Source organism: Eucyclogobius newberryi, unplaced genomic scaffold, assembly GCF_026437365.1.
Source record: "Eucyclogobius newberryi isolate DKJ021-1_F unplaced genomic scaffold, fEucNew1.0.hap1 SCAF_21, whole genome shotgun sequence".
Taxonomy (NCBI): domain Eukaryota; kingdom Metazoa; phylum Chordata; class Actinopteri; order Gobiiformes; family Gobiidae; genus Eucyclogobius; species Eucyclogobius newberryi.
Genome location: NW_027315846.1, coordinates 3,256,493 through 3,269,277, shown reverse-complemented (window position 1 = coordinate 3,269,277; position 12,785 = coordinate 3,256,493). Strand labels below are relative to the sequence as shown.

General features: G+C 40.5%; 1 protein-coding gene across 1 annotated transcript in view; it reads right to left on the bottom strand.

The window, feature by feature from the left end:
* Nucleotides 1-10,904, bottom strand: part of rps6ka5 (ribosomal protein S6 kinase, polypeptide 5) — a 40,576-nt gene extending 29,672 nt beyond the window's left edge. Inside the window, exon 1 of the mRNA XM_072457819.1 lies at nt 10,829-10,904. Coding sequence (XP_072313920.1) covers nt 10,829-10,898 — 70 coding nt within the window. The 5' untranslated portion in view covers nt 10,899-10,904. The remainder of the gene's footprint in view (nt 1-10,828) is intronic.
* Nucleotides 10,905-12,785: the final 1,881 nt, after the last annotated feature.

Below are 12,785 nucleotides of genomic sequence, written 5' to 3'. Positions count from 1 at the left end.
TTAATACTGTTCTGTGGTAAGACCCGCCCATTGGGAGGAGCCTTCCTGAAGTAGAAAGAGTTGTTGGTTTCAACAGAAACTCCCCCCTTGTATCTACCGAGCTAGCCTATTCAGAATCTTAATGGGCTGTTAAAACCTCTTTGTCTTAGTGAGACCCTGGCTCAACCACCCTGAGTACCTGATTAGCATTTGAATGCCCTGGTCCTTTACCTTTCCAGGGGTTCAGTAACCCATTATAAATAACAGGAAGATTAAACCTAAGCCCTCCACGGAACAGACGAAACAGCCTCTACACAAGAGGCTTTATCAGCACAGAAGAAATACTAGTTCAGGTCCACAGAGTGCCGTGCATCTCCATCTTGAAGCCTCTAATCACTCGTTTGAAGACGGTGAGGTGAAGGTTTTAAGCAGGGAGAAAAGATGGTTTGAAAGAGGGTCAAGGAAGCTATTTTTGTTAAAAAAGAAAGACCTTCTTTAAACAGAAATGGAGGGCTTAGGTTTAATCTTCCTGTTATTTATAATGGGTTACTGAACCCCTGGAAAGGTAAAGGACCAGGGCATTCAAATGCTAATCAGGTACTCAGGGTGGTTGAGCCAGGGTCTCACTAAGACAAAGAGGTTTTAACAGCCCATTAAGATTCTGAATAGGCTAGCTCGGTAGATACAAAGGGGGGAGTTTCTGTTGAAACCAACAACTCTTTCTACTTCAGGAAGGCTCCTCCCAATGGGCGGGTCTTACCACAGAACAGTATTAATATCGGAGTTCTCGACCTAAATTCTGTTATTGACAATGACTCTTGGATGAGAGTCGAAACGTCTACTTTTTTCAAACTGAGTCCAGATGACTACAACTGAAGCTTTTTCGACTATGGAACACGCCTGGACGAATGAGGGATTACACCGACATAATCGCCTTAATCAAATCTTGAAGGTACAATATTCATTACTGAGTGATAATAAAAAACATACTTTTTCATACAACTGAGTGAAATTTTCGACACAAAATAACATTTATCTCAATCAAATTAAGAAAAATATCGAAATTTTAGTGCGGCGACAATTAAATCAACTAAATGTGACTAATTATTTGAGTATAAACATAAGTATAGTCGTATTTTGTAATCGTTATATGGACTACAGGCGCTGAAACGCATACAAAAGAAGCTTTTTATATCTTTTTTGTAAATATTCTCTATCTAGAAGCCGTCAATCACCAAATTTCCAAGTTTATTTGGTTGGTAATGTATTTCAAAAGTCTAAGAATAATCGCTTAACTTGCCGACTAATCAGAAAAATGAATTGCTGACTAAGGCCGACTACTAAAATTATACTTCTACTCGATTTCTTTTACAACTCAAATGCAATCCTTCTCTTTAACTCTACTTTTTCCACAATAACGGCTCATTATTAGTCCAATGTGAAGAAAACTGGAGCGCCGTCGCTACATTACACAGATTGCTCCATTACATTATGACGCCTGGCTGAATGTAGAATCAGAGCGTTTACCTTCAGCTGACCGCGCACATCCCTCTACACTGCAAAAAAGAACACCTACAGGAGGTCAAATGTCAAGAAGAATATCAGTTCGATCTAAAAATTGCAGTGCCATATTTTCCGCACTATAAGGTGCACTAGATTATAAAGAGCACGTCAATGAATGGTCCATTTTCGATAATTTTTCAGATATAAAGGCGCACCAGACTATAAGGCACACTGTTGTTTTTTGATCAAATTAAGGTTTTTAAGTGTGCCTTATAGTGTGGAAAATATGGTACTTAATTTCACCAGAAAAGTCCTTTAATTTAGCAGTGTTTAAAGTGCCTATGACGGCTTTTTACGATTTTCTAATTTGGACTTTATTTTGTGTATTTGTAGCTGTTGTTAATATAAACTAAATATTTTACACCAATCGAGCAGGTATTTGTGGAGAAAACGTTGAAAGATCTGTAGAAAATGACAGGAAGTGACATCACACGAGGTTTATGCAGAATTTAAACAAAAGAAACAACTTTTTTGACTCTCTAAACAGTAAATAAACAAAATAAAGTCTCTCTCATATATTGTTATTTGTCAAATAAAAAAACATTGTGACATTAGATGAGTTTTTGCCCAGTGGTTGCTGGGTAATTTCCTAGTGTGATGTCATCAATTTACAACCAGGAAGTAAACTTATAAAACCTAAAAAATGTGCTTTTCCGGGATAAAAGTCTTAGCAACATTTTAAATATATTCAACCACATTTTAGTCCAACCTGTAGGGGGCACTTTAACTGGTGTAAAGTTAAAGGAGACGTTATTTTTTGGCGTATTTAGTATGAAACTGTAACACGTATATCATTATTTATCATATCGTCAATTGTAAAATGCATTATTGATCTAAAACCAAGTGTTTTTTTGTTGTTGTGACATTTTAAACCCTGTGAGCATCGCCCGAAGTCAACAGAGCAGAAGGCGGGGCTAGGGGGAAGGGGAAAACGCACATTTTCACAGCGCTCAAGCCTCAAATGCAGAATGACACAGCTTAATACAACCTTAATCTAATAAGCAGCCTAAAAATATTGTTCCTTTTTTTTGCAGTTTGGTTCGTCCATCGTTGTAGTGAGTCTCGCACGCGCCAAAAATAGGATCAAATTATGTCGGCCCGATTTAATCTTCTGCTCTCGTTTGTAACACGCGACGAAAGGAAAGGAAAGAAAGAAAAACCGCCGTGAGCAGCTTCCACAGCGTTTCAGAGTCGTCTACAAACAAGCTCAGAGCTCACAGGGTCAAAGGGGGGGGTTATGTAAGGAAGGAGGAAGAAGACGAAGAGGAAGACAATGAAGAAGAGGACGAAGAAGAAGAAGAAGAAGAAGAAGAAGGAGGACAAAGAAGGACAAAGAAGAAGGACGAAGAAGAAGGATGAAGAAGAGGAAGAAGGAGGACAAAGAAGGAGGGCGAAGAAGGACGAGGACGAAGAAGAACAAAGAAGGAGGACGAAGAAGAACGAAGAAGGAGGAAGAAGAAGGACGAAGAAGAACAAAGAAGAAGGACGACGAAGAAGAGGAAGAGGACGAAGAAGAAGAAGGAGGACAAAGAAGGAGGAAGAAGAAGGAAGAAGGACGAAGAAGAAGGACGAAGAAGAAGGACGAAGAAGAAGGACGAAGAAGGACGAAGGACGACGAAGAAGGACGACGAAAGACGATGACGAAGAAGGACAACGAAGGACAACAAAGAAGGACAACAAAGAAGAAGGACGACGAAGAAGGACAATGAAGAAGAAGGACAACGAAGAAGAAGGAGAACAAAGAAGAAGGACGACGAAGAAGAAGGACAACGAAGAAGAAGGACGACGAAGAAGAAGGACAACGAAGAAGAAGGACGACGAAGAAGAAGGACAACGGAGAAGGATGAAGAAGAAGAAGAAGACTCCGTTATGGGCTGATGTTGTTGTGCTGGTTTAAGAATCATGTGCCCCTTTATTTGAAGTGTAGACGCCTGGTTTAGTCGGAACCCGCGGCGAGCCAAGTCTACAGACGTTCGTGGCGCATCATGAGAAGACAGATGCGTGTTCTCAGTTACCATGGGGACACAACGCACACATTAACGCTGCGACTAACCAACCGCCTGTCCGTTAAAAAGAAGTCGCCACTTGGATTCAGCTGAGCAAACGCAGTAGCTACGAGCCTCCTGCTGGATAATCGCTGCGCGGGCATTTCTGAAACGGCCGCGTGGAAAGACGAATCCCGTGGTCGTGGATGAGATGAGAGTGCATTTGAGAAGGATCAAAGCATTGGCATCGAGCAGAGGAAACATCAAAAGAGAAGCAGAGGCTAATCTACAACAGATCTGACAGTGTTTGGGAGGGAAATACATGTTTTAAGCTAAAGGTCAAACCAAATATTACAGCGTTTTACCTTTTTTGAGTCACGGCTTTTTTTTTTTTTGACAGGCAGAGTCATTTTATGGTATATCGCGACTTTTTAAACACATTAAAAACCAAATAAAAGTTAAAATATGTCTCTGAAGGCTTCTAGATAGAGAATATTAATGAATAAAAGAGTATTTATATTCTTTTTTGACTTTTTGATTTAATAATACCATGCAAATTTTTTTACAAATATAATAAAATATGACTAGGATAATTGTTTTATAGTCGACGAGGCTGGACAATTATCGGAATTGACTCATGTCTAATCACCATGGATACGGTTTGGCTTTTTCTCAGTAAAAACACGGAACAGACGTCAGACTTTGGAGGAAGAATTTAGATTAAATTAAATGGAAGTGATTAAAAAAGTTAAGTTTATCTTCAGGAAATCATTTGTGAAAGCAAAATAAACATATTGAGCAACTAAAATCTAATTGAAAACCGAGATCGATCAATATGAAGAAAAACATTTAAATTATTTTTTTCCTTGTTGCCCAGTCTTATAAACTACTCACGATCAGTCGACATCAGCAAACACGGCCGGAAAACACACGAACAAACACAAAATGGTGATTAAAACAACAGCGTCTGATCAATACGAGCTCTTATGGTCCAGTTTACGAGTCAGATCTTTACAGTCCGATTGTGTTAAAACAAAGAAACGACTCTAACCCGAGTAACAGAGCTTCACACAGCTTCAAATGTCCTTCAAGTGTCCTTCAAGTGTCCTTCAAGTGTCCTTCAAATGTCCTTCAAGTGTCCTTCAAGTGTCCTTCAAGTGTCCTTCAAGTGTCCTTCAAGTGTCCTTCAAGTGTCCTTCAAGTGTCCTTCAAGTGTCCAAGTGTCCTTCTTTAGACCAAACGGACCTTGGTTGGACTTGTATATGGAAAATTAATTTGGTCTTCTTTAAAAAATATGCATATATAAAAAGGTAGGGAGCTCACGATTATTAGGTTGAATCGATAATAGTGATTATTCGGGGCACAATATAATCATAAAGAACCAAAAATAATCGCAACAATTTTAGAAGCAAATTTAAGTATTTTTTGTTCAATTTACAGCCAAAAACTAGACATAAATGTTATGTCAGTTTTTTAATCTGGCCGTTTTTGTCACATTTAAATTTATTTCGTCTTTCGGGAAGTTAATTATTGTAAAGTCGGTGACAAACTTGAGGAACTGTCGCATGTCGGACCACGAGAACGAAAGAAAAGAAAAGATTTCACTCTCGTTTGGTCAGAATCTCAATAATAATCGCGAGAAATCGTTAAATCACGATAACGCCAACATTTGACATCGTGACATCTCTAATTTAACAAGTTAAGACTGCGTTTAGATCATATTTGAAATGTACACGGACAAATCAGGAAACGTGTCAACGCAACAAAAAGAGTTTCATTTCTGTCTTCTTCCGTCATTCCTGGTTGAAAACGAGTTCGGTCAGATCAAGAATGAGAAATGCAATTACGTTTGAGTTTTATGTTCAGTGGGATTCGGCGTAAAGTGCATATTTCACACCATTTCAGAGTTTACAGAGGTCAGTAGCGTGTTAATGAGACGGGATCGGAGCCGGTTTCAACGTAATTGCCGCCGTTGTCCTTCAACTAATTGCAATCATTCGCTAATTACGATTTTGATTAGCAATTTGCGGCGCGGTTTAGATTATAAGTAAATAAATAAGTGGGCCCCATCGTGCCGTACCTGTGCCGAACCGGTGTAAACCCGGTTCAGTTCTGGTTCAGTCCCGGTTTGTGTTGCATAACGTGAAGTGTCCGGCGGCCTGGTGTCCCAGTCCAGAGGGGGAGGAGCTTGATACCGAGGTTATTATTAGACCGTGTGGACAGAGTTACGCCGGCGACATGAACCTGGTAAAAGCTGAAGGACGAAGGCTTCGAAACCGACAGTTTGGGCAAAAACAACTCCCGGTGTGAACTTGGTTTAGTCCGGTTTAGTCCGGTTTGGAGCCCGGTTTGGTTTGGAGCCCGGTTTGGAGCCCGGTTTGGAGCCCGGTTTGGAGCCCGGTTTGGAGCCCAGTTTAGTCCCGGTGTGGACTCGGTTTAGTCCCGTTTGGAGCCCGGTTTAGTCCCGGTGTGGACTCGGTTTAGTCCCGGGGTGGACTCGGTTTAGTCCCGTTTGGAGCCCGGTTTAGTCACGGTGTGGACTCGGTTTAGTCCCGTTTGGAGCTTGGTTTAGTCAGGGTGTGGACTCGGTTTAGTCCCGTTTGGAGCTTGGTTTAGTCACGGTGTGGACTCGGTTTAGTCCCGTTCTGGTTTTAGTTCTGGCTTCAGTTCCTGGTTCAGTCGCAAAGTGTGTTTTAAAAGCGCAACGTTACGATACTCAAATCTGATACTGCAATATCAAAATGCCGCCGCTTTTGATACGGCGAAGGCAAAAATGTCACGAGTATCAAGTTATTCCATAATCGTGATTATTCAGGTCACAATATCATCGTAAAGAACCAAAAACAATAATCGTGACAATTTGAGAAGCAAATTTAAGTATTTTATGTAAACAACTTCTGTCCGTTTTTGTCACATTTAACTTTATTTTGTTTTTCAGAAAGTTACATTTTGTAAAGCTGGTCACAAACTTGTGTTAGACTATAAAAATGAAGGAAAATTAAAGATTTCACAATTGTTTGGTTAGGTCTGAATAATTGTGAATAATCATGAATAATCTTTGAATTGTATCGTTTCTTTTCACAATAATTGTAACGGTAAAACCTGATATTGTGACATTCCTTAGTAATACGTGTCCGTTAGCCCTCGCAGAGACGTAGCATCTTTAGCACCGCCGCGGGAACGGCAGAAGCAGCTGACAACAAGTCATAAAATCTTGTCATAACTTGTTCTTACTATCATAACTGGCTCTAATAAATCTCTCATTGACAGACGGAGGCTACTGTCACTCACCTTTTGTTCACGAGCTTCAGGTAGATCCAGGAGATAAAACGTAAAACACGCAAACTAAACTATCACAAATGTACTGCATGAGTGGACTGACCGCGTATTCATGACACGGAGATAACTGTCCCGACACGTTACACGAGAAACACCTCACAAAAACTGATCGGGAACAAATGTAGGTAAAATGTTAGTTCTCTTTGTCGTGGCCGGCGTCTGGAGGGAGCGTGTAACCAAGGCAACAGCTCGTCAAGTTACACAAGTAAAAGTACTACAGTGGATTTTTAGGCGTAGTTTTGGCTCTAGTTTTTTCGAACTTGGTTTCGGACTTGGTTTCGGACTTGGTTTCGGACTTGGTTTCGGACTTGGTTTCGGACTTGGTTTCGGACTTGGTTTCGGACTTGGTTTCGGACTTGGTTTCGGACTTGGTTTCGGACTTGGTTTCGGACTTGGTTTCGGACTTGGTTTCGGACTTGGTTTCGGACTTGGTTTCGGACTTGGTTTCGGACTTGGTTTCGGACTTGGTTTCGGACTTGGTTTCGGACTTGGTTTCGGACGTAGTCTTGGCTCTAGTTTTTTTGGACTTTGTTTGGACTTTGTTTTGGGTCATAGTGTGGGTCATAGTGTGGGACATAGTGTGGGACATAGTGTGGGACATAGTGTGGGTCATAGTGTGGGTCATAGTGTGGGTCATAGTGTGGGACATAGTGTGGGACATAGTGTGGGACATAGTGTGGGACATAGTGTGGGTCATAGTGTGGGACATAGTGTGGGACATAGTGTGGGACATAGTGTGGGACATAGTGTGGGACATAGTGTGGGACAAAGTGTGGGACATAGTGTGGGATATAGTTTGGGTCATAGTGTGGGACATAGTTTGGGACATAGTGTGGGACATAGTGTGGGACATAGTCGTTTCTTTTGTGGTTATTGTGGAGCAACAACTTCCGACGTGTCAGTGGATGAAATGTCGCGGGATCAACTTTCCGTGAAACAATAATAAAAGATCAACAGGTTTTTGTGTTTGAGGTTCTTGACTTTGTCGGGAAAAAGGCTCGAGCACCTGTGGTTATTAAAGAAGGAATGACATAAAATATGAAGAAGATAGCCAACGTTAATAATCATCTAACGCAACAGTAATCCTGAAAAATGAGCCTGAACGTTGGAATGAAAAACGATGTAACTGAACATTTGTCTGAAACTGTCCGAGCTGCCTTCCTCTGAATAACTCTACGTGACCCTTCCTTGACCTTTTGACCCTTGCGGGCTACAGTAAAGACAATAAAACTGTCATCGAACAATGAGCGTGCCACAAATCTGATTGTTATCCCATTTCTGGACTGATCAAACATTTCAGACGTATTGAAATGTCACAAACTGTTACGCCCGGTGAGAGTAATCTGAATTCTGATTGTTTGGACAAGGGAAATGGTGCAAAAAAGAGCAAAAGAAAAGTGGAAAAGACAATAACAAAACATTAAAAAGTGGAAAAGACAAGAAAATTTACAAAAAGTGGATTTTTTTTCTTTTTTAATAAAAAGTGGAAAATACAATTATTTTTTTACAAAAAGTGGAAAAGAAACAAAAACAAAAAGCAAAAAAAAGTGGATTTAAAAAAAAGAAAAGAAACTGTTAAAGATTGAAATAGTTTTTTTAAAATGTATTTATTTACTCAAAACAAAAATGCATGATTAATCGTGACTAATCCAATAAAAATAATCTTAGTTGTATTTTGATTAGTGTTCTCATAATCTGGACTAAACAGACTCAAAAAAACAAGCTAAACTACTTTTTTTTTTAAAAGCCTTCAGTCAACATATTTCAACTTTTAATAGTGTAAAAATATAAATGTACACATAATCTTAATGACGCCGGAAAAACAATGCAAAAAACAAAAGGTGGCAAAAAACACAAACGAAAGAGGAAATGTTTCGCCAAAAGTTTTTGATGATCGGATTTCTTTGGCGCATGATCCAAATATCAGACACTGGCTTATCAGATTACTCCACTTCTCTGTTACAGGCCACGAGAACACACCCACAGAACAACACAACAAAACAACACAACAACAAAACAACACAACAATCCACCCTCGGAACAACAACACAACAAAACAACACAACAATCCACCCTCGGAACAACAACACAACAAAACAACACAACAATCCACCCACGGAACAACAACACAACAATCCACCCACGGAACAACAACACAACAATCCACCCACGGAACAACAACACAACAATCCACCCACGGAACAACAACACAACAATCCACCCACGGAACAACAACACAACAATCCACCCAGGGAACAACAGCACAACAATCCACCCAGGGAACAACAACACAACAATCCACCCACGGAACAACAACACAACAATCCACCCACGGAACAACAACACAACAATCCACCCACGGAACAACAACACAACAATCCACCCAGGGAACAACAGCACAACAATCCACCCACGGAACAACAGCACAACAACAACAACACAACAATCCACCCACGGAACAACAACACAACAAAACAACACAACAAAAACACAACAAAACAGAACAACACAACATGTGTCATTCAGCTTTCATAATCATGTGCAATACCGTCATAATCATGTGCAATACTGTCCTACACTCATGTGCAATACTGTTATAAACTCATGTGCAATACTGTTTTATACTCATGTGCAATAGTGTCATATACTCATGTGCAATAGTGTCATATACGCATGTGCAATAGTGTCATATACGCATGTGCAATACTGTCCTACACTCATGTGCAATACTGTTATAAACTCATGTGCAATATTGTTTTATACTCATGTGCAATAGTGTCATAATCATGTGCAATACTGTCCTACACTCATGTGCAATACTGTTATAAACTCATGTGCAATATTGTTTTATACTCATGTGCAATAGTGTCATAATCATGTGCAATACTGTCCTACACTCATGTGCAATACTGTTATAAACTCATGTGCAATACTGTTTATACTCATGTGCAATAGTGTCATATACTCATGTGCAATAGTGTCATATACGCATGTGCAATAGTGTCCTATACGCATGTGCAATACTGTCCTACACTCATGTGCAATACTGTTATAAACTCATGTGCAATATTGTCATACTCGTGTGCAATACTGGCAAACTCGTGTGCAATACTGGCTTGTGTGCAATACTGTCATACTCGTGTGCAATACTGTCATACTCGTGTGCAATACTGTCATACTTGTGTGCAATACTGTCATACTCGTGTGCAATACTGTCATACTGTAACATTCATGTGCAATACAGTAACATTCATGTGCAATACTGTAATACTCATGTGCAATACTGTGACATAATGTCCACCATCTTGGTGCAATATTTTCTGTCCATATAACAGCTGTAAATAAGAGTATAAGAGGTTTTTCATAAGTTTTATTATAACAGTTTTTTTTATAGCAGTTTTATAGAAGTTGTCTGTTTCTTTATTGTTATACTTGCCTAATCATAAAAGGTTATCTCATCTTATGTTGTTATCATTGTACACCACATTGTATCAGTAACCTGTGCTCTGTGACAGGTGTGCTGAGCAGAAGCTAGCTTTATCAACCATCAAAACACACAACAAACTACTTTTACCCGCCGTTATTGCCATTCCGTGCCCGCGGGATGAGCCCGTGCACCGACTCTGGACCGGTCTGAACCCACTTCACAAAAAGCTTAAGTCTAATTTTACTCCAGGCGCAGCGGTGTCCCGACTAGCCCGTCTGCGCCAGCCGCGTCCGGTGCTCCCGCGGCGGTAGTTTTTGCGCGAGTTTCAACGCGGGTTTTTTGACGTGCGTCCGCGGGCAAAACCGACGTCTCTCTCCCTTTTACCACATCGTGCAGAATGTCAACGCTAGCCACACAAACACTGCGGCTCCGACGAGCTAGCGGCTAACAACCGACACGTGTCCGCAACTAAACTACGACAGCGCCGCGGGGATAAGAAAAACGCGCGTGTGACCCGGGTCGCGTGTCAACTTACCGTGTTTGAGCTCGTGCTTGACGGTAAACAGGTCGCCTTCCCCGGACGATCCCTCCATCGGGGACGGCATCGTACTTCTCCCGAGATGATGCTCCGTTCCGCGCGGACGAGGCGGCGTTTATACTCCCGTGCGTTTGCGACGGCACGCGGCCATGGTCGGTGACGGCTGCGGGGTGGCGGCGTGGACGCGGGGCGGATTTGCGGGGTGAATGTTGTTGTGGGAGAAAAAGAGGCGAAAACGGGAACCTCTCGCGCGCGGCGCACACGGCGTACACACGTTTACCTCCGCGACCAGGCGGGACTCCCCGGCGCTGATTGGCCGGAGACAGCGGGAGCGCGTCTCTGATTGGACGGCGCCGGGGTTCTTTGGTTGAAGCGTAAGACCCGCCTCCCCGCGCTCTCCTGTCAAAGCTGTCAAAGCTGTCAAAGTTCAGCTGGAGCTATGCGGTGTTTTCTGTCCGTTTGAGGAGGATTTGATCGTCACGGGTGGATTTACACGCGATGTATTTTCATTTTAACTGTGTATTTATTAAAAAAAAATACATGCGCTGTCTTTGGTTTCAAGTTAAAGTAAAGTCCAAGTCCTCATTTCAAGTCAATTAGATAAGTTAAGCCTTTATTTGTCCCACAATGGGGAAATTCCACTGTTGCAACACAAAATGGGTACAGAAGTAAACAATAATAACAACAAAAACAGATTAAAAAAATTAAAACACTCTAATAACACTCTTAAACTTAAAAAAAAACTCTTAAACTCTTAATAAAAAATAATAACAATAGTAACACTCTTATTTACAGCTGTTATATGGACAGAGAATATTGCACCAAGATGATGGACATTATGTGTGAATATGACAGTATTGCACATGGGTATGACAGTATTGCACATGGGTATGACAGTATTGCACATGGGTATGACAGTATTGCACATGAATATGTCAGTATTGCACATGGATATGACAGTATTGCACATGGGTATGACAGTATTGCACATTAATATGACAGTATTGCACATGGGTATGACAGTATTGCACATGAATATGACAGTATTGCACATTAATATGACAGTATTGCACATGGGTATGACAGTATTGCACATGAATATGACAGTATTGCACATGAATATGACAGTATTGCACATTATGAAGCTTAATGACACATGTTCAGGGCTAACAATTACATGCCATTACTGAATAAAGCTCATATTTACATGTTTTTAGTGGATGGTTCTTCTTAAAAACTTGTTCCATGTTTGATTTTCAGTGTTTTATTCAGCTGCAAAGACAAAACTATTTTCAAAACTAAAATCTATTTTGTGAGGAGAAACACCGGCCTCGAAGTCCAAGTCCTGGTACATCTTATTAAATCAAGTCTAAATCAGACTCAGAAGTCGTTTGGCAGACAAAGTAGCATGAATTTTAAAGTAACATTTTCTACCTTACATATTTTCTCTTCCCTTTTTGTCTTATCTGGGTTAGTTTGGCCCTTTTATTGCATGATTATCCTAGTCAAAACGACTCACATCAGATATAACTGTTTATGTGACATTTTAATAACCTGACAACTCAAGAAATCGGATAATGATCAGATCAAAGTTGAGTTATTGTTCATTTAAGAAGTGGAGAAGTGTCGCTGAATCCTCAAAATTCTGCAATTTTCCTACAAAAGTGCCCTGCATCATGAAATCAGAAATCAAATTAATCTGTTTGACTCCAAAGGTCTTAAAAATCTGTGTAAAAACTGTATGAAAATTGCTGTAACTGCCACTTTGCCATTACTACAACCACAATAACTTCTGTGTATGTTTTTACTGCACACTATATCGGTCAGGAGCAAAGTACTTATACTACTTAGGTACACGGTAGTTTAGAATCACAACAACTAAAATCAAAGAGATCCAAATAAATATACAAAGCAACTTTCAAAAAGCCTAGTTTTAAGACATTATTCGAGTATT